Consider the following 27,500-nt stretch of genomic DNA (forward strand, 5'->3'; position numbering starts at 1 on the left):
GGAGGGAATGGAAATCTATATAATGAGGTGAGGTTTTGGTCGGCATTCAAAGATGTTTCCGCCTCTCAAGTCAACTATTTCCAATCGCCGAAAAGGGGATTAATCTGGTTTTAATGAGTTTTTATGACTTTTTCAAGGCATGGTTGGTTGATTTCACTGTTTTTTTTTTAACTTTTGTTGTTGTTGTTGTAACAGAGGTGTGCCTGATGTCTTTTTCTTGACCCATTTTTTGAGGCGTGGTGAGTTGGTTTTGTTGATTTTCTATACTTTTTTTCTGGTAACAGTGGTGTGCCTGATGTCTTTTTCTCGACCCATTTTTCGAGGCATGGTGAGTTGGTTTTGTCGATTTTTTACACTTTTTTCTGGTAACAGTGGTGTGCCTGATGTCTTTTTTCTCAACCTGTTTTTTAAGGCACGGTGAGTTGGTTTTGTGGATTTGTTTATACCGCTTTTTATACGACGGAGTTTGTAATGCATTAACTTAACTCTGTGAAAATCCAACTATAACAATTGACAAACTTCATCCCAAAAATGGAAGTAGTAAAAAGCCAAACTAGCCACATGACTTAACAAATACTAATATGACATCAACGAAATCTGGCGCTGCTGATTTTAGGCCTCAGCTCAATATTTATCCTTCTCCGTTTTCTCCTCCTTAGAACTGACTGGCCTTGGGAGCACAGACACGGGGCCACTTCCACAGTTCACCATGACGGGGGGTTAGTAAGCCTCCAAACCAATACCAGAGACTTCAAAAACATTCCTTGTTAAGTGTTTGACATTCATATGCAAGTTAAAAAATCTGAGGAAGCCGAACGGGAAAACTCTAGTATGTCTGGTCTTGCATGGAAAGCCTAACCATAATGAATTGTAGGAGATTAAATAGTTTGGTTCAGGTGATTACAAAGCCACTGTGTCGGACTGTGGAATTGGCGCTAAGATACAGGCAGCGCGCAGACCCCTCGGATGACTCCTTAGTGGACGGGCTGTGTGGGGCGGGACAACATTAAGGCTTACGTCAGCTGCTGTGGTGCGGCTGACTGTGTGAGGAACTGTAGTGGGTGGTGGATGGATGGACTGTGCTTGGTTTGATTTAGTTTAGCCGGATGCAGTGGTGTGTATGTGTGTGTTTACCTGGTTGTGAGTACTCGGTTTTGTGGAGAATGTGTATAGCTTATGTCTAGGTTGTGGCTGTCTCACCTTGCTCAAGAATGTATAGATCATGTTTTCTCGTGGTTTGGGATCGGAATACATCTTTTGAGGCGTCCAACACCACACAATTGACGAACAAACTCTTCCCCTTACACTCAATTCCACATACACTTCCAACCATTTCCTTCTCGGCATTTTTCCACAACACAAGTCTGGAGTCTGGCTGAAAGGTGTAGGAAGTGATCTCCTGGGAACAGCCAAGGAAGGGAGAGCTTGTAATCACCGTTGCCAGATTGTCGTACTCAGAGCATAGTATTTACCAATTTCTGACGCCAAACTATTGCCAAGAAACATCAGGAGTGTTCTCGTGGTTTGGGGTCTGAATACATCTTCTAAGGAGTAAATAAGGCGCCTAACACCACACAATTGACGAACAAACTCCTTCCCTTACACTTCCAACCACTTCCTTCTCTGCATTTTTCCGCAACACAAGTCTGGAGTCTGGCTGAAAGGCGTAGGAACGATATTTATAAGTGAATCTCCTTATTGGGGTCCACGAGACAACTTTTGGGTCAGAAGTCAGTATATATAAGAGGCTGAGTAAGATAATCTGGCAACATTGCTTGTAATATAGGTAAGTGTGCAATGGTTCATGTCGCTTGTGGTCTGATTTTGGAAATGTTGCTCAAGGGTCTAAAACAGCCTCTGTCACAAGCTTTTCCCATCCAAGTTGTGATGTGGTCTTAGAATACAACTTTGTGGGGAGGTGAATCATAGCAGCAGACACCTGAGCTATGAATAAGGTGAAAGGTGACATGAACCAAAGGACTGAGACACACACACACACACACACACACACACACACACACACACACACACACTTACACGCATACATAAGGAGACAGCACCTGTACGCTAATGGGAATCTATAAGAGACGACTAACTTACTTCCCCTTACTTCCTTACACACACATTCACACACACATACATTAGCGGCAGCACCTAGTGGGAGTGTGTATGAGAACTACCTAACTCTCCCTTGCTTCGTTACACCTTCGTTTTGATCTGTGTGAGTGGGTTACGGTCCTAGACGGCGATACACACTACAGAATGGCACTGACTTGTTGCAGGAGAACGACTGTGTCTGAGTTCACAGCTGGTGGCGGCGAAGGGACCCAGAGTAGCGAGTGGACAGAGAAATGGACGGACCCACAGAGAGACAGACAGACAGTGGCGTGTAGAGGTGAAGACAGACAGAGTACAGACATGGGAGGTGGTAAGAGAGACAGGCAGAGAATGAGAAACACTGAGAAATGAAGAGAGGCAGAGAAATGGATGGATGAAGCTGAAACACACACACACACACACACACACACACACACACACTCACACACACAGAAAGAGGTAGATAGAGAGAATGTAGAAAGAAAACACAAGAGAAACAGACATACACAGACAGAGAGAGATGGAGAAAAAGAAAGTATACAGATAAAACACACACACACACACACACACACACACACACACACACACGTAGATAAAACAGAGACGAGAGAAAGAAACGGCACTGGGCAGAAACCGAGGAGGAGTGAGACGGAGAATAAAGAAAGGAAACAAGAAAAAAAAACAGACACAGAAACACAAAGAGACAGAATCAGAGGACACACACACACACATACACACACACACACACACACATAGATGAAAACATAAAAGAAAAAAAAAAAGAAATGAGCAGAAATCGAGAAAGAGAGAGAGGAATGTAAACAGCCCCAACACATCAGGAAAAGCTCGCTGTGGTGGGCTTGACGCTGCAACCAGGTACCAAGGCTGTCCGTAAGTCCTTGCAACACAGCAGGAAGAGGTACCAGGAATTACCACTAGGGGCAGGGACGAGCTATAGGTCCTCCTGGTAGGCTGGGGCACTGCTGGCCTGTGAGAGGGACTGATCTTTCGTGATGTCGGAAACCTGAGGAAGAAGAAACAACCCTGGGATAAGTAGGTATAAGTGTTAAGTATGATAAGCTTTAAGTGAATGGAAACCTAAGGAAAAATAAACAAGCCTGGGATAAGTAGATATAAGTGTTAAGTATGACAAGCTTTAAGTGGATGGAAACCTGAGAAAGAAGAAACAAGCCTGGGATAAGTAGATATAAGTGTTAAGTATGACAAGCTTGAAGTTATGGTAGTAAGTGTAATGAGGATATAATTCTTGCTGTGTGTTTCTCTATTTACTCTATCTGCAAGAACATAGGATTATTAGTAGTATTGAAATCTATGAAAAAGGGAATCAAGTGAAGAGAGAAAACTGATATGAAATCCAAATTGAGGTCGGTGTCAACCCCATGGCTACGGATTTCCCACCAGAAGACATTGTAGCGTTCTCGTTCACTCCACCTTCACTTCTTCAGTCTACCATTCAACTCTCCGTTTTCTCTTAAGCCTCTCCTATTTCTGAACCCTTTTCTTCAGTCTGCCTTCATGTCCACACACACCATTTCTCATTCTCCATATCTCATCATATCAAGTCACTACAACATCACCAAGCTACAGAAATGGAACAAAGAGTGGCTGCTACAACTCAATGAAGAAAAATGTAAAGTGGGAGGGGATATCCAGCACACCAATACCACATGGGAAACACTCCAGTATTCACCACAATACCAGAGAAAGACCTGGGAGTGTATGTTACCGGGCTACCAGTGAAGGGATATCCAGCACACTAATACCACATGGGAAACACTCCACTATCCACCACAGAGCCAGAGAAAGACATGGGAGTGTATGTTACCTGGCTACCAGTGAAGGGATATCCAGCACACTAATACCACATAGGAAACACTCCACTATCCACCACAGAGCCAGAGAAAGACCTGGGAGTGTATGTTACCAGGCTACCAGTGAAGGGATATCCACCACACCAATACCACATGGGAAACACTCCACTGTCCACCACAGAGCCAGAGAAAGACCTGGGAGTGTATATTACCAAGCTACCAGTGAAGGGATATCCAGCACACCAATACCACATGGGAAACACTCCAGTATCCACCACAGAGCCAGAGAAAGACCTGGGAGTGTATGTTACCAGGCTACCAGTGAAGGGATATCCAGCACACCAATACCACATGGGAAACACTCTACTATCCACCACAGAGGCAGAGAAAGACCTGGGAGTGTATGTTACCAGGCTACAAGTGAAGGGATATCCAGCACACCAATACCACATGGGAAACACTCCACTATCCACCACAGAGGCAGAGAAAGACATGGGAGTGTATGTTACCAGGCTACCAGTGAAGGCAAAATCCGTGTCAATCGCAGCGGACGGGTTAAAAGAAGCTTCTGGCTCGCATGTCAACTATTTCCAAAGGCTGAAGAGGAAAGTGATCAGGTTTTCCATTGTTTTCTTCCCGTTCATGGTGCAGAAGGAAGGCCAGACTACCACCAGGGTCATTAAACTATCCCTGGATGAATAGAATATATAAATAAACACATATACGAACCCCTGAGGCCGAGGAATTCAAGAGATCGTCAGCAGAGATGTCGTCAAGGTCCTCCTCAATGTCCTCCTCCACTTCCTCTTCCTCCTCCTCCTCATCTTCCTCCTCCTCCTCTTCATCGTGGCCGTCCTTCTCACTCATGGAAGAAAAGTCGTCTTCGTACTGTTTGTCCTCACCTGAAAAAGAAGAAAAAGAAGGAAAATTGATGAAAATGAAAAAAAAAACATAGATTTTCTTTTGTCACAGGATAAAAAGGAAACCGAAAGATTAAAAACACCAAAAAAGTTAGGAATTATGGAATGTTGAATGTGACAAAAAAACAGATACACACACACATACATACATACTTACTCCCTCACCCTTACACACACACACACACACACATACACACACACACAAGAGGAGCCAAAGCAGACATTACCCACCATTAAGGGAAGCATCACTGTCGGTCTTGCTCTCGTCTGGCGGCACGAAGTCTTGTAGCTTGATGGCATTGGTGCTGGTGGAGGTGGTTGCCCTGCACACGAAAGAACACAGACGTACCATCAAATTAAGGCTTCCTAGGCACCGCCCATACAAACCAAACACACACACACGCACACACAAGGAAAAGTTGGACAAATACAGATACGGAGACGGGACCACACGAGCGTAAGCCCAGGCCCTGTATAACTACAACTAGCTAAATACACACACACACACACACACACACACACACACACACACACACACACACACACACACACACGCATGCAGAGAAGAGCACAAGTACACAATTTGAAGTTAAAAAGTCGGTATATAGAAAAAAATTACATTAGATTCAACTCCACGAATGAAATGGTCGAAATCCAGAGGTGGTTCGAGGGTGGAGCAGCAACAAGTTTGGAGATAAAGTGGATAAATATGGATGTGGGAAAAGGACAATAGGAGCATGACTTGAATCCTGTAAAGTGGACACACACACACACACACACACACACACACACACACACACACATTAAAAGTCCAATACATATACGAGTTACCCCCGGAAAAATACGAGGAAAATGTGGAGGTCTATATGGAGAATGTTGAGGAATGAAATGAAAAAGGAAAACCAGTGGAAGGAGGAACGAGCAGGAGGAGGAGAAAGTGAGTTTTATGTAGGAGATTAAGGAGGAAGCAAAAGTATAGGTTGTGAAAGTGATTAAGGAGAAGGATGAGATAGATCACAAGTAGGTACACACACACACACACACACACACACACACAGATACTCACCCTCCAGTAGAAAGCTTTCCCGATACATTCCCGTCTCTTCTCTGCCCATTCTCCAGGTTCAGCGGGGGGAGGCTGGAGGGAAAGAGGAGACCACCACCCCCGCCCTGCCCCTGGTCCTCCTCTCCCCTCCCCTTACCCCCTAGAGAGCTCCCAGGGGCTTTTAGAGGAGGGTCTAAGGGGTGTTTGCTTTCACCTCCATCCCCCTTCTCCTCTTCCTGTTGGTGGTGGTGGTTGTTGTTCTCTCTCCTGTTGCTGTTGTTTGAGGAGATGCTGTTGCTGTTGCTGGCCTCCCCATTTTGCTGTAAGAGATGGTGATGGTGGTGATGAAGAGGAAGGAGAGGAGATGGGAAGGAAGAAGGGAGAGAAAAAAATATTGACAAGGGAACAAGTCTGACATTAAAATATTTTCTCTTTTTTGTAATTATTTGTGTGGTGGTGGTGGTGGTGGTGGAGGAGGGAGAGGAGATGGGAAGGAAGGAAGAAGGGAAAGGAGGTAAAGAGGATAAAAAGGGAGGGAAAAAAACAATGACAGTAAAGGGAATTTGTTTGACATTAAAATATTTTCTCTCTTTTTTTTCCTATTTGTGTGGTGGTGGTGGTGGTGGTAGGTAGGGTTACAGGCATACACTAAGCTGCTCATGGCCTCAGTGCTCATCTGTCTCACTGGCCCTTGAGTCTGTAGAGGGTGGGAACCTGACACCGCAGAACACAGGACAGGCACACACACACACACACACACACGCATGCAGAGAAGAGCACAAGTACCTTCCCCGTTTTCCTTCTTTCCGTTTTCTTCTTTATGATTTGTTTTGGGAAGAATTTTTAGTGACTTTTATAGCGTCTTCCATTTAGCGTAACCCGTTTCTGGGTCGTGATCTGTAGAGTCCCTCATAGAGTCCCGACAACCTAAGATTTGGACGCCATTATTAGGCCTGTGTTTTCGCCGCGCTTTTCAAACACTAGCACTAGCGGCCAAAACAGGGCCAATAATGGTGTCCAAATCTTAGGCTGTCGGGACTCTATCTATCAAGGGACTCTATAGATCACGACCCAAGAAACGGGTTATAAAAAGGCTATTACTACAACAATAAACTATCAATCAATCATCAATCTTTTGCCCCCCCCACCCCACCCCCCCACACACACACAGTTAAAATGAAGAACAGTGAGCTTGATTCAGTTCTTTAAAGATATAAATAAGTATATCACACACATACAGCCCATTATCACTCCCTTTCTCTCTTTTATCACTCCTCTTCCTTTCCCCCTCTTACTCTCCTTATTCACTCCCTTCTCCCTATCCTATTCTCTCTTTCATGACTCCTTATTCACTCCCTTCTCCCTATCCTATTCTCTCTTTCATGACTCCTTATTCACTCCCTTCTCCCTATCCTATTCTCTCTTTCATGACCCCTTATTCACTCCCTTTCACTCCCACACACATACACACCTCACGTGCAGATGAAGGTGGTGTTTCCCGTTCCCGCAGGAGTTCAATCAGGAGTGGAGTTTTGTGCCCTGCAGGGAGATAAAGAGAGATGCAAAATTATACTCACACTCCACGACAGTCATTATTGTTTCCTTTTTTTTCCCCTTAACCCAGTAGCAGCGACGGGCCAAATTTGTGGCTTTATCGTGTAGCAGCGACGGGCCAAATTTGTGGCTTTATCGTGTAGCAGCGACGGGCCAAATTTGTGCCATGATATAAACCCCCAAAAATAGATCATACATAATCCGATCACAAATGCTTAATGCTTTGATATATACTATGAAATGGTTTGTGTGAGGGATGATTTTTTCTCATTTTTCTCGCTAAGAGGGACCATTAAGAAACATGATCCCCGCTGCTACCGGGTTAAACTGTTTCCTCTACTGTAATAAAAATAAATAAATAAAAACATTCCACAAGGGGAGAGATTTACCACTAGCAACTAAAGCCTGTATCCTTGGACATGTCAGCGCCTGTTTAAAAAGACTCTCAATATAAGTTCCTGGGATTTCAATGGACTGTTTTGTGACACCGTTGATAGTTCTACCCAACTTCTGCACCTTGAGCGGGAAAATCACTCACGAAAACCCGGTTAATCTTCTCTGTGGCCTTGAAAAATAGTCACAATGGCAGCCCGATACATTTTAACCCGGAAGCAGCAAGGATCATGTTTCTTAACCCGTGGGCTTCGGCTATGGGAAAGCCGAGAAGTGGCCGAGAAACGGCAAATTACACTGCATTTTGAGACTAAGAAAAGAGCATGGAATGTACATCAGAGTACTCCTCTCATAACCATAAAGCTGTTAAAAATATTTACTTTTACTCAAACTCAATTCTTTTTAGGTGGTGTTTGTTACAAAATAAACAGTCTTGTGACGCGTGGCATTTAGCCGAGAGTCGCTTGTTGTTTACTTCAGAGAATTTGACAAGTGATTACTGTGTGGATAGCTAATTCAATCTGCAATAACCTTACAGCACCACCTATGACAAAAAAGCCCATCTCAAGATCACTCACCCACCACTGTGACCCAGGGCATGTATGGTGGGTTGCTCTATGCCACCACCACCTACAATTAGCCCGAATTAGGGGTTTTATGATGAGCCCTTTTTAGGTCCACCGTACCACAGCCAAGACTCGTGAAAGCCCAGCAAAGGGTCTGCCGACGTTCTCGGGTTAATGGTCACTCTAAGCGAGAAAAATGAGAAAAAATCATCACTCACACAAACCATTTCATAATATACATCAAAGCATTTGTGATCAGTTTATGTATCATCTATTTTGGGGCGTTTATGTCATGGCACAAATTTGTCCCGTCGCTGCTACACGGTAAAGCCACAAATTTGTCCCGCCACTGCTACCGGGTTAAGATATGGACCTAAGAGTGAGTGTGGGCTTTCAAGAATATATATTGCACTTGATCTTAATGAGTTACATCACTTATAATCTTTTTTTTTTTTTACAGCAAAGGAGACGGCTCAAGGGCAACAAAAAGAGTGCAGAGAAAAAAAAAGAAAGCCCGCTACTCACCGCTCACATTATACAGTCACCCATACATAAACTCACCCTTACACCTTACCTCCCACACAAACACACACACACACACACACGAACCTTTCTCATCCCCATCCCTCTCCCCCTTCCCAGCACTGGCCGAGGAGAGCCCGAGGGATGACGACAAGGCTTCAGGGCTGTGTGAGGACCAGAGGGCAGGGAGGCCAGACTCGGGGATGAAGACGGAGAGGGAAAAGTCGAGGCCAAGGCACTGGAGGAAGTCGTGGACGAGACTCGCTGCCACCGCCCCTTCGCGAGTCCCTAGAACCTTGCGTGTGGGCGGACTGACAAGAGGGATGGACTTCTGTGAGGGAGGGAGAAGGAAGAAGAGCATGAATAGGGGGGAGTGGTAAGTGGGGAGAAGGGAGTGAATAATAGAGGGAGGGAGAAAGGGAGTGAAAAGGAGTCATAAAAAATAAGAGAGGGAGGAAGAAAGGGAGTGAATAAGAGAGGGAGGAAGAAAGGGAGTGAATAAGGAGTCAAAAAAGGGAGAAGGGAGTGAATAAGGACAGTGGTAAGAGGGAGAAAGGGAGTGAATAAGGAGTCAAAAAAGGGAGGAGTGAATAAGGACAGTGGTAAGAGGGAGAAAGGGAGTGAATAAGGAGTCATAAAAGGGAGAAGGGAGTGAATAAGGACAGTGGTAAGAGGGAGAAAGGGAGAGGGAGGGAGTGAATAAGGAGTCATAAAAGGGAGAAGGGAGTGAATGAGGACAGTGGTAAGAGGGAGAAAGGGAGTGAATAAGGAGTCATAAAAGGGAGAAGGGAGTGAATAAGGACAGTGGTAAGAGGGAGAAAGGGAGTGAATAAGGAGTCAAAAAAGGGAGAAGGGAGTGAATAAGGAGAGTGGAAAGAGGGAGAAAGCGAGAGGGAGGGAGTGAAAGGGAGTGAATAAGGAGTCATATAAGGGAGAATAGGGGAGACAGAGAAGGGAGTGAATAAGGAGACTGGTAAGAGGGAGGAAGTGAGAAAGGGAGAATAAGGGAGACTGGTAAGAGGGAGGAAGTGAGAAAGGGAGTGAATAAGGGAGACTGGTAAGAGGGAGGAAGTGAGAAAGGGAGTGAATAAGGAGTCATATAAGGGAGAATAGGATAGGGATAGGGAGTGAATAAGGAGAGTAAGAGAGAGAAAGGGAGAGGGAGGGAGGGAGCGAGTGAATAAGGAGTCATATAAGGGAGAATAGGATAGGGATAAGGGAGTGAATAAGGAGAGTAAAAGGGAGAAAGGGAGAGGAGTGATAAAAGGGAGAAGGCACAAGAATAAGGGGAAGGAAGGGAGTAAGAGAGCCAGTGTAGAAAGTGGGGAGATGAAGAAAGAGAACAGGAGAAAAATAGCCAGGATATATTACGTCCACCAAACTACCATCAACAAAACCACCGCAAATGTCAACCCAAAAATAACTAACACCCAGACAGCACCCAGACACACCCTCACCTCCCGCAGCTCCTCCTCCAGGGCCAGGAACACACTTGCCCGTAGCTGCGCCTGGAAAGGACAAAAACAGAATAAATTACAATGATTTAGGAAACAAGAACAACACAGAAATTTTGGGCTTATGAAATGTTAGTAAATGTGATAAAGCGCCAGACATTGCATACAAGCTGGACTCTTTCTTTATCTTGTTAAACTACAGGTAGGTTAGGTTTGAGGCGCTCCCTTACACGCACTCACACTCACACACACACGTATTTATTTTGTTTACATATATACAGTCATACCTCGGTTTATGAGTTTAATGCCCACTCAATCGCTCTCCTAGGTACTCGATCAAATCCCTTCTCCAGATCCACGAAGACATGGTACAGTTTCTTCTTCTTCTCATTAAATTTTTCTTGTATTTGCCTCATAACAAAAACTGCATCTATTGTCGATCTTCCTGGACTAAAACCAAACTGCCAGCCGTCCACTCCCAACAGTTTCCTCAGCCTCTCCTCCAACACTTTTTCAAACAACTTCATTCCATGCTCCAATAATCTAACTCCACTATATTGTCCACACTCCAAAGCATCCCCCTTCTCTTTATAAACTGGAACCGTCATACTATTTTTCCAATCTTCCGGGATCTCTCCCTCGTCAAAAATGCTTCTGAATGCTCTCGTCAGTTCTACTGTAATACCCGCTGTCTTTATCGTCACTTGTCACTCCTGTCAGACCTGGTGCTTTTCCACTTTTTATTTCTCTTCGCTTCTTCTTCTGAGATCTCTTCTATCGGCCCTTCCACTGCATCTATCTCTTACAGATTGCTCTCATTTTCTCCATTCAAAAGGCCTTCAAAGTATCCTCTCTACCTCTCAAGTATTTCTCCTACCTGTACCTTGATATCTCCTCTTTCAACCCTTATATACTTTGCTCCATGTATATCTTTTCTCTCATTCTTCATTTGCTTTGCAATCCTAAACATTTGTTTTTGTTTCTCAATACTGCTCAGCTGTTCACTCTGGTTTTCCCATGCCAACCTCTTTGCTCTGGCTACTTCTCTTTTTGCCTGTCTTCCTGTCTCCTTGTATTCTCTCCTATCCTCTTCATTTCTTGTTCTCTGCCATCTTTTATATGCCATCCTCTTGCCCTGCACCGCCAGCTGAACTACTTCATTCCACCACCATGTTTCTCTTGGCTTTCTTCTATGTCCTGTGGCTTCACCACATACTTCCTTTGCAGCCTCCAGAATATTATCACTCAGCTGTTTCCATTCTCCTCTGTTAATATTATTTTTCTGCTGCACCCTCACTTCAAACTGTCTTCTTATTTCCTCAACCTTCAGTTTCCACTCTTTTATTTTCTTATCTCCTCTCTACTTCTTCTTCCTCTTCAAGTTCCTCACCGTTAGGTCCCCGCTCAACAGTCGGTGTTGTGTCAAACATGCCTCCATAGGGACGACCTTACAATCTCTTACACGTATCTCCATATCCTTCCTCAACAGTAAATAATCAACTTGTGCTTCTGCTCCTCCACTCTTGTTTGTTATTTTCTTCTCCCTGTCTTTTCTAAACATAGTATCCGTCACCATCAACTCCCCACTCTGACAAAATTCCAGTATCCTTTCTCCTTCCCGATTTCTTTCTCCAAACCCAGACACTCACATGATATCTTTGAACCCTCCCCAATGTGTCCATTGGCATAGCTATTGGCTGAATACAACTTAGACGTGTCCTCAGTGAAGAAGATTATTATCTACTTGAGAATAACATAAACCAACTAACAAACACTAGAGAATAATTAATAACCTGAATTCAAATAGAAAAGTTTTGAAACTGCCTTTGAACCTGCTTCACGCGTTCGTGTTACCATTAAGTGAATACATAGTCGTATATGACACGGCTGCAAGATTCTTATGACAAAAATTACTTACTGTTTAGATGCTTCATAAGTACCTTAATACAGGTAACTCTCGATTTACGCGAGTATTGTGTCCTTGAAGAGGTCGCGTAAATCAAAAACAATGTAAATCAAACAAGAGGTAGGTTTCTATCGAAAAATAAATACATATTCACTTCATTCAGTGGAGAGAGAGAGAGAGAGAGAGAGAGAGAGAGAGAGAGAAAATATCCATCACCGAGATATCCACTCAGGCACTCAGTCTCAGCCTCACTCGTGTGAGGAAGAAATGAGGGACACCATGAGCAACTGGCTAGTATTGATACCGGTATCGAGCAGTCTGGTACCGGTACCGTACCGTATAGCTGGTACCGTTAGTACCGGTACTGGTACCGGTACCTGCCCACCCCTATTGTTGAGTAACGTGGCAGCGTGGGTACTGTATTGTTGTTCAAGTGGCGCGCGGGAAGAACTGAGCTCAGCTGTGTGGCCGTGGCACCGTGTGAGTCCAGTTGCGTGAGACATCTGGTGGCCACTCCATAAAATATCGCGTATAAGTGGAAAAAACGTGTAAATTAAACATTTATTTGGATTTTGGACCCCGCATTATTTAAAAACGCGTAAACCAAACTCGCGTAAATTGAGAGTTACCTGTAGTGGCTTTCAGGACAAGGTAGGCAAATCATGTCTAACAAATAGGGCAAATTAATGGGAAGTAGCACAAAAAGTTACGTACAGCCTCAAAAATGAGCCCAATACACTATACTCTTTGCCCAATCTAGCAACACTGATACATATGTTTAGGCCCTGTAGGAGAAAGCATAAAGTAACATGACTTAGATTAAACTAATGTAGGTAATTCTTTACAAGAGGTCTGCCTCCCCCAGGGAGAAGGGAAATTGACTGAAATATGAGACTCCATAATTTCCCCAAAAAATCCCTTAAATGGGGAAAATTCTCTACTCTCGAAAGTTTACAGCAGCTTCCTGTCCCGCGCTGCATATTTCCGACGGCTCATACCATGTGTAGAATATGTTTAAACTACTCCAACCTAACTTAACATAACGTAACCTTGGCCCCCCTTCTAACTGGGGGGCTTCGCCCCCTTCTACCCCCCCCTCTGCTAAGGAGACTGAGTAAAATTGTGTAGTTTCCGTACGTGGTAAAAAATCCCTCAAATATATTTAAACAACTCCAATCGAACTTTCCATTACCTAATCTTGACCCCCTCCCCAAAGGAGACTGTGAGTGAAATTGCGTGGTTTAAGTACAAGGTAAAAAATCCGTGAATGTATGGAATGGACCGTATTGGCTATACAGGCAGCGCCATACATGACCAGTCGGTGAACTGTCAAAGCAGTACTTTCCATAGAATTCAAGTTCTGTACTAGAGTACGTCTGAGGCTGCCTCCAGGATACAGGGCCTTGGTACCACCACCGCTCCAAGCCAACGACTGCACACATTTTACTCCTACCTGATTTCCTGACTCTACTATTTGACATGGAGAAAAACTGAAACAGGGTAAGAGTGAAGTGTGTGCAATCATCGGCTTGGAGTGATGGCAGCACCATGGCCGTGTATCCCGGAGACAGCCTCAGACACACTCTAGTCTATAACTTGAGTTCTAGGGAAAGGACAGCTTAGAGTTGAGTGGTCACATGTGGTGCTGCCTGTATAGCCAATATGGTCCATTTCCCTGCATCTAGGATATTTTTCAACCCCCCATAACTCAAAAACTACATGTTTGCGATGCATTTTGTGTTTACCGCAGCATTCGCAGCATTTCCAAAGGGCCCCTTGCCAGTTTTGGTTGAGAGGGGTGAGTATGGGCAAACACTAGAAAAATACCCCAGCACCACCCCACAGGTCAGTCACCACCAAGCACAGGTAACGAAGAGCCAGGTGTAGTGCAGCGACTAGCCTGATGAGCGAGCCTCCCATAACTCCCTCTGCCAGGGGGGTACCTCTTTGGCCGACTGGTCGAGGAGTGGCTCTCCCGTCTCGCTGGTCACGGGTTCGATCCTGGAGGCGGCAAAACTTTTCCTTGTCTGGATTAGTTTCTCGTGTGTTTCGTTACATGCATTGGTGGTGTTGGAGCATAGTAAAGAGAAAATTCTGGCATTTCACTGGTGGCAAAGCAGTGGCATCCTCTCCTGTGATTCTGTTGTGTCACCCCTAGTAGGTAACAGTAGAGTGATGGCCTACGCTCTCTGAAGTTCATAGAAAATGGGAAATCTCAACACACAGAAATTATTCTACATAGGAATGGGGAGCCGTGTAGTGCAGTGACTAGCCTGATGGGCGAGCCTCCCATAAGTCCCTCTGCCAGGGGGGTATCTCTTTGGCCGACTGGTTAAGGAGCAGCTCTCCCGTCTCGCCAGTCGCAGGTTCGATCCCCGGCGCTGGCAAAAGCTTTCCTTGTCTGGATTAATTTCTTGTGTGTATCGTTACACGCAGAGGTCGTGTGGGAGTGTAGTAAAGAGAAACTTATGGCATTTCACAAGCAAGTCATCATCACCACCACCACTACCACAGGTAAAAATGAGCCAGGCAAGTCATTATCAGCACCACCACCACAGGTCAGTCATCACTGCCACCACCACCAGCACAGGTAACAATGAGCCAGGCAAGTCATTATCAGCACCACTACCACCACAGGTCAGTCATCACTGCCACCACCACCAGCACAGGTAACAAAGAGCCAGGCAAGTCATCACCACCACCACCACAGGTCAGTCATCACCACCACCACCACCACCAGCACAGGTAACAAAGAGCCAGGCAAGTCATCAACACCACCACCACCACAGGTAAGTCACCACCACCACCACCACCACCACAGGTAACGAAGAGCCAGGCAAGTCATCACCACCGCCACAGGTAAGTCACCACCACCACCACCACAGGTAACGAAGAGCCAGGCAAGTCATCACCACCACCACCACTGCCACAGGTAAGTCATCACCACCACCACCGCCACAGGTAAGTCATCACCACCACTACCACCACAGGTAAGTCATCACCACCACCACCACCACCACAGGTAAGTCATCACCACCACCACCACCACAGGTAAGTCATCACCACCACCACCACCACCACAGGTAAGTCATCACCACCACCACCACCACAGGTAAGTCATCACCACCACCACCACCACAGGTAAGTCATCACCACCACCACCACCACCACCACAGGTAAGTCATCACCACCACCACCACCACAGGTAAGTCATCACCACCACCACCACCACTGCCACAGGTAAGTTATCACCACCACCACCACCACTGCCACAGGTAAGTTATCACCACCACCACCACTGCCACAGGTAAGTTATCACCACCATCACCACCACTGCCACAGGTAAGTTATCACCACCACCACCACTGCCACAGGTAAGTTATCACCACCACCACCACTGCCACAGGTAAGTTATCACCACCATCACCACCACTGCCACAGGTAAGTTATCACCACCATCACCACCACCACAGGTAAGTTATCACCACCATCACCACTGCCACAGGTAAGTTATCACCACCACCACCACTGCCACAGGTAAGTTATCACCACCACCACCACCACCACCACAGGTAAGTTATCACCACCACCACCACTGCCACAAGTAAGTTATCACCACCACCACCACCACCACAGGTAAGTTATCACCACCACCACCACTGCCACAGGTAAGTTATCACCACCACCACCACTGCCACAGGTAAGTTATCACCACCATCACCACCACCACAGGTAAGTTATCACCACCACCACCACTGCCACAGGTAAGTTATCACCACCATCACCACCACCACAGGTAAGTTATCACCACCATCACCACTGCCACAGGTAAGTTATCACCACCACCACCACCACCACAGGTAAGTTATCACCACCATCACCACTGCCACAGGTAAGTTATCACCACCACCACCACTGCCACAGGTAAGTTATCACCACCACCACCACCACCACAGGTAAGTTATCACCACCACCACCACTGCCACAGGTAAGTTATCACCACCACCACCACCACCACAGGTAAGTTATCACCACCACCACCACTGCCACAGGTAAGTTATCACCACCACCACCACCACCACCACAGGTAAGTCATCACCACCATCACCACCACCGCCACAGGTAAGTCATCACCACCACCACCACCACAGGTAAGTCATCACCACCACCACCACCACCACAGGTAAGTCATCACCACCACCACCACCACCGCCACAGTTAAGTTATCACCACCACCACCACTGCCACAGGTAAGTTATCACCACCACCACCACCACCGCCACAGGTAAGTTATCACCACCACCACCACCACCACCACAGGTAAGTTATCACCACCACCACCACCACTGCCACAGGTAAGTTATCACCACCACCACCACCACCACCACAGGTAAGTTATCACCACCACCACCGCCACAGGTAAGTTATCACCACCACCACCACCACTGCCACAGGTAAGTCATCACCACCACCACCACCACCACCACTGCCACAGGTAAGTCATCACCACCACCACCACCACCACTGCCACAGCTAGGTCATCACCACCACCACCACCCCCCCTTCCGCAGGTAAGTCATCACCACCACCACCACCACCGCCACAGGTAAGTTATCACCACCACCACCACCACCGCCACAGGTAAGTTATCACCACCACCACCACCACCGCCACAGGTAAGTTATCACCACCACCACCACCACCACTGCCACAGGTAAGTCATCACCACCACCACCACCACTGCCACAGGTAAGTCATCACCACCACCACCACCACCACCGCCACAGGTAAGTCATCACCACCACCACCACCACTGCCACAGGTAAGTTATCACCACCACCACCACCACCACCGCCACAGGTAAGTCATCACCACCACCACCACTGCCACAGGTAAGTCATCACCACCACCACCACCGCCACAGGTAAGTCATCACCACCACCACCACCACAGGTAATGAAGACCCAGGCAAGCCATCACCACCACCACTACCGCCACAGGTAAGTCATCGCCACCACCACCACCACCACCACAGGTAAGTCATCACCACCACCACCAACAGCACAGGTAACGAAGAGCCAGGCAAGTCATCACCAGTGTCGGGCCATCTCGGCCCATCACTGTCTCGGCCCAATTCAAATGCCAACTCGGACCATTTAAATTACCAACTCGGACCATCATCTCAACCAACTCAGACCAGCTGTACTAGTACCCAGTAGCAGTAGTAGAAGTAGTAGTACTAATAATAGTCGACAGCAGTTGCTTATTGTACATAATCAATACTTACTTACCTTACTTTCTTATGTTCTTATGTCTTCCAGAGAGAGAGAGATGGGAGGGGGGTAGGACAAGGTAGGAGTGTGGGAGGGGAAGACAGGACTGAAAAATGAGACAATGGATTGCTTTACGACACAGTAAAGAGTGGATATGAATTACCTGAACCTCGGACAAAAATACTTATCTCGAGGTTAGACTTCGCCTGCACGTCGAGGAGGAAGGAGCGCAACATGGAGAGTAACTGTTTGATTTGTGCGAAGAGAGTGAGACCTTTACAGGTAAGAGAACAAAATCTAATTGTAGTCTTAAAACGTGATAAATCAATTGCAAATACGTGTATGAAAAGCAGTGAGTGAGTGTGTGTGTGTGTGTGTGTGTGTGTGTTTAGAAAGTTACACATTTTATGTCTGAATATTTTGGAATGCCAGAAGTAGCCATGATGGGCGAGACTGATCTATTATTTCAACATGGGCCAAGTTGGTGTCTTATGGGCTGGGTTGGTATTCTAATGGGCCGAGTTGGCGATGGTCCGAGACAGCAATGGGCCGAGTTGGCCTAGGACCACCACAACCACCGCCACAGGTAAGTCATCACCACCACCACCACCACCACAGGCAAGTCATCACCATCACCACCACCAGCACCGGTAACGAAGAGCCAGGCAAGTCATCATCACCACCACCACCGCCACAGGTAAGTCATCACCACCACCACCACAGGTAAGTCATCAATACCACCACCAGCACAGGTAACGAAGAGCCAGGCACGTCATCATCACCACCATCGATACAGGTCAGTCATCACCACCACCAAAGGTAACAAAGAGCCAGGCAAGTCATCACCACCACCACCGCCACAGGTCAGTCATCACAATCACCACCACCAGCACAGGTCAGTCATCACCATCACCACCACCAGCACAGGTAACGAAGAGCCAGGCAAGTCACCACCACCACCACAGGTCAGTCATCACCATCACCACCACCAGCACAGGTAACGAAGAGCCAGGTAAGTCACCACCACCACCACAGGTCAGTCATCACCATCACCACCACCAGCACAGGTAACGAAGAGCCAGGTAAGTCATCACCACCACCGCCACAGTTAAGTCAGTAACCGCCGCCGCCTCACCTGTATCCTGCCCAGCACGCCGTTGCTCTGCAGGGTCTTGGTGACGAGCTCCTTGAGGCTGGTGTCCTCCTCCTCCTCGATGGACATCACGACAAACAAAACTCAAGAAAGAAACAAAACCAAACCAAACCCTGCCAGACCCAGCGCCCGTTTGTTTACTCTGCTGGGCGGCGGCCAAGACCAAGACCAGTCTGCTGAAGAACTACAGAATGAACAGGTAAAAAAGGACATAGAGGAAAACCAGGCTGTAAGGTTGGAGGATATTAATGAGCTGAGGGCAGTGGGGTGGCAGCACACCGAAAAATGTGGACTAGAAGTGAGAGAACACATGGAAATGACAAGAAGGGTGAAGGGGGGATTCATCTATCTGGAAGAAGAAAGCATAAGGGAAGATAGAGTAATTAAATGTATCAATAGAATGAAGAATAAAAAAGCAGTTGGAACAGACAAAATAAAGCCAGAAATGTACAAAGAATTTGCAAAAAGTAAAGTATTACGGAAGGTGTTGGTTGAAGACCTTGGGGCAGTATTAGAGACAGGGAGGATACCAGAGGGATGGAGGGACTCTAGGACAGTCATGTTACCAAAGAAGTGTAGACCAAAGGTTAAAGAACTAAGGCCAATAGCTCTGACAAATGTAGGGTACAAGCTAATGATGGCTGTGATTAGAACTAGCTTGGAAGACCACATTAGGATAAATGGTATAGGTAAGGATACACAGGCAGGATTCACAGAGGGAAGCCGGATAGAAAACAACCTATTTATTCTAAGATATTGTGTAGAAGGAGCATATAAGATGAGGAAACCATTGATAGTAATCTCGATAGATTTTGCAAAGGCCTATGATAGTGTAAGAAGAGATAAGTAAATAGAAGTTTTAAAGGATAGCAAGGTAAACCCAGATATAATTAACTTCATAGCAGGAGTTTATGTAGGAGATAGAACTAAGATAGAGATAGATAAAGAAGAGGAGGAGATAGAAATAGAAGTGACCAGTGGGATTAGACAGGGATGTACTGCCTCAGCTACACTGTTTAAGATGATTACTTTTAAAATAATTCAGGAGCTAGAGGAGCTAGACTGTGGGTACAAAGATGAGGCATTCAGAATTACCTCACTCTTTCTTGCAGATGATGGCATGCTTTTGGCAAATAGTGTAGGGGAAGCAGTGCAGGTGATAGAGAAGATGGAGACTATAGCTAAAGAATATGGACTAGAAGTAAATAAGCAGAAAAGCAATATTATCATTTTTAATATGGAAAACAAACCAGAAAATATAGGGGGCATTAGTGTTGGGGATAGAATTAAATATTTAGGAATAATAGTCAATGACAAGAGGAACTGTTTTCAAATGCAAAAGGAAGAAATATTCAGGAAAGCGAGAAGGCTAGCAAATATGACACACAATGTAATTGAAAAGAGCTGTTCAAGAATGTTAATAGGAAAGACTTATTGGAAAAATGTTGCACTGCCATCCATCCTGTACGGGGTAAATATAATAAACATCACAAAGACAGACAAAAAAGTTGCAGAGGATAGAGAATGGGGTGTACATGAAGATTTTGAGGGCACCAATGTATGCACAGGAAGCAGCACTCAGGGGGGAGATAGGAAGCTCCAGTGTTAAAAACAGGATAAGGGAGGGACAGTGGAAGTACTTAAGGTATGTTCTTGTGGAAGGAAACGATTTGGTGAGAAGGGTGGGAGAGGAGATGATAGAGAAGAGACAAAGTAGGTGGGTGAAAGACTTGTTGAATGAACTGAGAGCAACAGAGGGACTGAGTGTGAGTGTGAGGAATGAGACAAAGGAAAGTATAAAGCAGAGAATGAGAGAGGTGGATACAAGAGAGTGGAAGAGGCAAATGAATGAGAAAGCAAGCCTTAAGATATATAGAAAATGGAGACAGGAGTTGGGAGGACAAGAGGAAGTATACACCAACAACCAAGCCTCAGAAGCGCTATTCAGATGCAGGACAAACAACATGCAACTAAAAGACAGAAACAGACACCGGCAAGAGGAAACCAAGTGTGACATGTGTGAAGCTGGAACACGAAGACCTGCGACACTTCCTGCTCTGGTGCCCGGCCTATGCAGAGGAAAGAATAAAGTGCGTGAGGCTGCAACAGCCTTACGAGGAAGAAGAGGACGACACCATTGGAAAATTTTTATTTGAAAATGAACACACCGAACAAACGAAAACAACAGTACACAAGTTTTGGACAATAAGAGAAAAAAGAATGAAAGAAAAAGGAAAACAATAGACCCAGACAGTAGACACATCAGGGAGTGCCGTTACAAAGGCAAAATTCCCGACCGACTACTACTGCTAGTCTCCTAGATGTGGTATGGGGTTATGGAAGGGATTTTGGTGTTAGATTTAGTAGTGAGAAGAGCAAGATTATGATAGTCAATAGATCAGAGGATGAGAGAGAAACAACTTGGAGACTTACCTAGACATCTTACCCATATAGACGGGTTCCACGAGAAGGGAACCCCACAAGTGCCAACACGCCAGCAGAATACATATTTGTGTAGTTACTCTTAACACTAAAACTATTAAGCCGCTGCTGGAATGTGTGTTGATTGCACTAAGTAAAGACTAGTTATAAAATATAATGACTTGTATGTATATAAGTGAAATAAGTATTTATATTTATATTGCTGTAACTAGAATAAAGTAATTTAGAGTTAATATGTTCTTTGACCAGAGTGTTTAGGAACTATAGTTAAAATGAGATCATATGAAATTATATATGAGAATACATTGGTATATATGTAGGGGTTAAAATTCGTATAGCCTTTGACCAAGGTACTCTGCTAGTCTTCTCTTAAGCACAGTTAAGGATGTTGACAGGATAACTGTGTCTGGCAGGCTATTCCACAAAGCAATCACTCGGACTGATAAGTAACGCCTACGTATTTCTGTGTTGCTGTGGGGTAGAAATATTCTGTGTGAATTTCCACGGGTCCTAGATGATGTCTGGAGGGAAAATAACTGGAAGGGGATGAGTTGAAACAGACGGAAGAATACAAGTATCTAGGGGTGTGGATGGAGGTAAATGGATGCGGCAGGGCGAAGAATGTAAAGGTAAGTATGACAAACCAGTGAGTAGGCCGTTTAGGGAGTGCAGCGAGGATGAGAGCGAGCAAGTATGATGTCATCCGTGAGGTTTGGAAGAGTGTGGCTGTCCCGAGCATTATGTATGGAATGGATGTGATGACATGGAACGACAGTGAGATAGAAAAATTGGAAGTGGGGCAGAATAGGGTAGCAAGAATGGCACTGAATGCACCAAGGTTTGCAGCAGTAGAGGCTCTTAGGGGGGACATGGGATGGAACACGTTTAGGGAAAGACTAGTAAAGGCAACCTTGAGATATAAAGTGAGACTGGAACAAATGGAGGATGCAAGATTAGCAAGGAAAGTATACTTGTGGAGTATAAGAGATGGCAAATGGGCGAATAAATGTGGGCAAATGATAGACAGGAGTGTTATGCTAAGTAGGTGGGTGTACCGACCCTTTGAAGATAGGCAGAATGTGTTTGAATGGAGAATAACAAACAGAAATAGAGAGGGGTTTGAGTGGGATGTAAGAAAGTGGAAGAATGTGATAGATATGGCAGTTATATAAAGATGAGGGATTGAGCAAGTGGAAGAATGAGATGGAAAGAAAGGAAACTCTCGACTGGTATAGGGAGAAAGAGGCCCCAAAGTGTGAGGTGTGGTTACCTCTACCCTCCCAGCAAACCGCGTGCAGTGTGGCCGCACCCTTAGAGAGCTCATAGGGGAAGGGCTCTTTCTGGCTTACATTGCTGGAGCTGCATGATCTCAAGGGAACGGCGGCCATGCAGGGACAGCTTATAATGTAGGCGACGGTCTTTCCAATCGAGTGCCTGGACATTGCTAACCTGATCCTCCTCTCGTTCTTGAAATGTGCCTTGATTTACTGTTTAGATGTTTCATTAGATTAGGAGGGAGATGTGCTGGAGACTCTACTGTAAAAAAAAAAAAAGCTTGAAAAAGGAGTTGAATAAATGTTTAGCAGGCTTTTTTTTCATTATTCCTCTTTTTTTCTTTTTATTTCTTAGCCACGGTACTTCCTTTACTGAAAAAAAATATAAATCTTGAAAAATGAGTTGAAAAAGACATTGTTTAGCAGGCTTTTTTCTCATTATTTTATTTATTTATTACGTATTTTTCTTCCTTTCTTGAGCTACTTTCTTTCCTGTAAAAAAAAAAAAAAAAACTTGCAAAACACGAGGTGAAAAAAGCGGATCTGACACATTATTTTTACTGAGCAATATGATTATGTTTAGAGAATTAGGCGATGCACTCTTCATATGTGTGTGTGTGTATAGTAAGCAATTGTATCATGCTCTTCATATGTGTGTGTGTGTGTGTATCTAGTAAGCAATTGTATCATGCTCTTCATATGTGTGGGTGGCTGTGTGTATATAGTAAGCAATTGTATCATGCTCTTCATATGTGTGGGTGGCTGTGTGTATATAGTAAGCAACTGTATCATGCTCTTCATATGTGTGGGTGGCTGTGTGTATATAGTAAGCAATTGTATCATGCTCTTCATATGTGTGGGTGGCTGTGTGTATATAGTAAGCAATTGTATTAAGCTGACTCAACCGCAAGGGGAGGCACATCGCATTAATAAAAAAACTGAACCTTACATATGCCTGTGTATTTATGGTATTTACACCCTGGTAGGAAAAAAATGGAAAAAGGAAAGAAAAATGTAAGAATGATAAAACTAATAATTGAAATTTACTGAAGAGAAGGAGGATAGAAAGCTGTTTGTTGTTTTCATGAATCTTGAGAAGGCTTATTATCATTATTGTTTTTATTATAATTATCATTGGTAGTCTTAGTAGAAGTAGTAGTGGTAGTAGTTTAGTAGTAGTAGAAGTAAATAGATTGACAAGTTTTTTTCTTCTCAAACCGAGTCATCCGCCACTGGAACAACCTCCCTGCAGAAGTGGTTAGTGCAGAAAATGATCAATTCCTTTAAAAACTGCATTGACTGTTTCTTTGTTGCGTCAGAAGTGGACTGATCTGTTCGGATCACACTTCCCCGGATCAAGGTACAACACCAAGGTTAACATAAAACTGGTGGGTGACAGCATTGTTATAGAACAACTGACTGAGTTCTGTGGACGAAGTATCAAGAACAGGAGACGCTACTGTATTCCTGGTGCAAAACTACAAGATATAGAAGAAGCGGCAGACTTCGTCTCAGACCGCACGGAACAGGACACACTTTGTTTTGCACGCTGGAACGAACAACGTTCAAACAATGCGCACGGAGGAAATTTTAGCTGACTACCGACGAGTAATCCGCCGCTACAAGGAAAAGTCACGCCACATCATTGTCTCCGGGATTCTTCCTAGAATCAACGCCTTCACAGGCTTCCACAGAAAGGCGTCAAACATCAACAACAGATTGAAGCACCTCGATCTGTCAGGACGAGGAAGTTTCGTTCGCAAGTCTGTGGGCAAGGGCGGATCCAGCCTTGAGTTTTGGGGGGGGCCAACTGTTCATCACATCGACGACACTGGCACATGGGAATTAAAGTCACATGCATTGTGCATTTGCTCACAGGGGCATAACAATAAAGAATTAGGATCCTTTATTTTTTTTGGTCTTATATATATATTAATATATATATTATGCTTTTTTTGTTTTAGAGCGATGCAGTATCGCGATCGAGTATCGACTACTACATGTATGATGATATGTACATGATGCAGGTATCTGTAAGGAGTCGCGAATTTGCAAGGCTTAGGTTCCAAGAGGGGGGGGGGGGGCCTGCATGTCTGTGGGATCATTTCTCTGATAACCCCGACCTTTTCCGTCCTGACGGTCTTCACCTCAATGCGATTGGCTCAGCACGGCTTGGTAGATTGCTGAACGAGGAGGTGCTTTTGTACTCAAAAAACTCCGAGCGCGGGAGAGGCACCAATGTAGCGTAAACAACCGAACAGTAGAGTCTCAAACTCATCCTCCATGTTGTCTGCCAACACCTGGAACCTATTGAAGGTAGTGGGGGTCAGTAAATCCTTGGTTGCCTGCTTCGGTTTGGCTCCATTCCTTGCAGGTTGGAACCCGACATCCTGTGAAGCAGGAAGAGAAGCGTTAAGTGGGGCAGGCTGGAAGTTGTCCTGTGAGGCAGGCTGGGACTTAGCCTGTGAAGCAGGCTGGGGGTTAGCCTGTGAAGCAGGCTGGGGGTCAGCCTGTGAGGCAGGCTGGCGGTTGTCCTGTGAGGCAGGTTGGGGGTTAGCCTGTGAGGCAGACTGGGGGTTAGCCTGTGAGGCAGGCTGGGGTTAGCCTGTGAGGCAGGCTGGGGGTTAGCCTGTGAGGTAGGCTGGGAGTCAACCTGTGAGGCAGGTAACACGTCCTCCCGTGAAGCAGGAGATTCGTGAGGAGAGGGCACAGTCTCGGTGGAGGGCCTCTCCACCATCGATGGTGGAGTCACTGCCACATTATTTGAAACAAATTCCTGAAGGGCTTCGAATTTCTTTTCAAGATCATTATGTTTGACTTTCCATTCAGTCACAGCCTTCTGAAGTTGTAATCTTTGAACGCAGAGGCGGCAAGTTTTACTCAGCTGGAAGAACTGAGCTACAAATCGTCCAGGACAGACGTCACACTTAAGGTTCGAAGGCATTGTTAGAAATTTAAGCGAGTTTTCAGTTTGGGCAAATATTAAAAGCGCTTTCGAAATAACTTAAAGTGTGACCATAAATTGAGTTGGATAAAAATTGTGCATGGAAATTAGATACTGCTGTGTTAGATGCCTCCAACACTGGGAGTTCGCTCCCACAGGGTCTTGAAAACGCCTCAAAGACCAATCGCTTGTCCTGAGCCTCGGTCACGAGAGAGACTTTCACAACCCGGCGCTTTTCAGCTATTGTTCTCGGAGTTTTGTCCCATAGAACGGGGCCGGCGTAGTCACACAGAGCAGAGCTGGCAAGGGAGGAGAGGAACCAGCAATTCGTTCCCACTTTCCGAAACGTCTAACCCAACTCTGCGACCCTTTCGAGGGCTGGCCAGTGGCACTTGTCACCAGGTGTTCTCCACCAACTCTAGAGTATCAGACGCCCTTCCTGAGAGACCAAAGAGCTGAAATATTCCTTGAGTATAAGAAAAACCCTCAGAAACTGCACCTAGAAGCCGGGAGGTACAACCTCAAATGGCCCACGGAAGACATCTCTTTCAGGAGAAAAACAAGAACCAGCTGTTATGCAGAATAGGTATGGGAGTACCGTCGATAGAGGGGAGGGACGGGGAGCTCACACCGACAACTGGTTCCCAGGGAGGCTTTTTAGTGTAGAGGTCGCCACACTCCTCTACACCGCAGGCCTAAATAATTAGGCACGGTCCAGCTGACTAGGACCCTGGAGCTCCAGCCATTGTCTCATAAAGAGATCCTCTGCCTGCAGTCCAATCCACCACTGCTGCTGCCTAGAGGCTTCACCGTGACCCTGGCACGGGAGACAGATCAGGTATTACACCTTGTCCAAGGGTGACCTGAGACTATGCAGGGCAGGGACGTCTAGTTCCCTGAGGTGAAAACACTTCACCCGCATACCGGGTGGGAAGGCCCTCACGACGGCAGACTGCGAAATTATCCAGAGAGACCCTGGACCTGATCACTCGGTGAGATCACTCGGTGGTCGGAAAAATGGCAGATGTTCTTCAACACTACCAAATTTAAAGTAATGTATATCGGATCCAGAAACAGCAATCACACATACCACATGGGTGGCGAACCACTACATGTTGTGCAAGAGGAAAGAGACCTCGGGGTCACCATCAGCAGTGACTTGAAACAAACAAAACACTGCAAGTCCGCCTGTAAGAAAGCTTGGGTTCATAGCGAGGAACTTCGAATACAAGACGCCGGGAGTTATGTTATCCTTATATAATTCGCTGGTAAGGCCCCACCTGGAATACGCCGTGCAATTCTGGTCTCCAAATTACAGGAAAGACATTGAATTACTCGAGAGAGTACAGCGCCGTTCCACGAAGATAATACCATCACTGAGGACAAAACCCTATGAAGAGCGACTCGAGTGACTCAACCTCTTCACGTCTTTAAGTACCTGAACAAGCTCAGCAACGTTGATCACTCCAAGCTCTTCACGCTAAAAACTAACCTGAGAACAAGAAGTAACGGAAAAACAATTCAAGCAAAGCGATGCAATACCGACATCGGCAGGAGTTATTTCTCGAATAGAGTTGTTCGCCGCTGGAACAGCCTCTCTGCAGAAGTGGTTAGCGCAGAGAGCATCAACTCCTTCAAGAAACGCATTGATCGCCACTTTGCTGCATCGGGAGTGAACTGAACGTATCCAAGAGTAGATGCACAAGTGCTTTAATCCATCCTTGCAAGCCACTCCTATGGCAAACGGATTGATTAAATCACTGAAAGCAGGCAGCCTAGTAATGAGCCAACAGGCTTTCTGCTGCCTGCTAGTCCATGTTTCCATGTTTCCTCCTTCTCCTCCCACACTACCACCTTATAGCCAAACACACACACACACACACGCTTGCAACTACATGTAGACCACTGGCGTGTGTACAGTTTCCAAATCACGTACACAGGAACAGCGGGAGGCAATACGTACATGAACACTGGTCATGGTCCCTGCACACACACACACATACACACACATATGCGTACACGGATTAGGTCACGTATACACACAGGTGGATCCGTATACACACACACACACACACACACACACACACACACACACACACACGCGCACAGACAGACACACGTCAAA

The 27,500-nt window shown here is 45.7% G+C and overlaps 1 protein-coding gene and 1 long non-coding RNA gene across 2 annotated transcripts in view; one reads left to right on the forward strand and one right to left on the reverse strand.

Moving 5' to 3' along the window:
- LOC127000758 (uncharacterized) overlaps nt 1-2,685 on the forward strand; it is a 2,889-nt gene extending 204 nt beyond the window's left edge. Inside the window, exons 1-2 of the long non-coding RNA XR_007754491.1 lie at nt 1-1,382; nt 1,665-2,685. The exon at nt 1-1,382 is cut by the window's left edge and continues 204 nt beyond it. This is a non-coding gene — a long non-coding RNA (uncharacterized LOC127000758). The remainder of the gene's footprint in view (nt 1,383-1,664) is intronic.
- LOC127000757 (centrosomal protein 43-like) lies at nt 2,505-18,881 on the reverse strand. The gene is made up of 8 exons (XM_050864787.1): nt 18,698-18,881; nt 10,387-10,437; nt 9,017-9,260; nt 7,366-7,433; nt 5,916-6,214; nt 5,081-5,172; nt 4,659-4,831; nt 2,505-3,121 (listed from the first exon to the last, which is right to left on the reverse strand). Exons 1-8 carry the CDS (start codon nt 18,782-18,784, stop codon nt 3,050-3,052), a joined length of 1,086 nt encoding a protein of 361 aa, XP_050720744.1. The 5' UTR covers nt 18,785-18,881; the 3' UTR covers nt 2,505-3,049.
- Between the last annotated feature and the right edge of the window lie 8,619 nt (nt 18,882-27,500).

This window comes from Eriocheir sinensis, chromosome 19, assembly GCF_024679095.1.
Source record: "Eriocheir sinensis breed Jianghai 21 chromosome 19, ASM2467909v1, whole genome shotgun sequence".
NCBI classification, from domain to species: Eukaryota; Metazoa; Arthropoda; class Malacostraca; order Decapoda; family Varunidae; genus Eriocheir; species Eriocheir sinensis.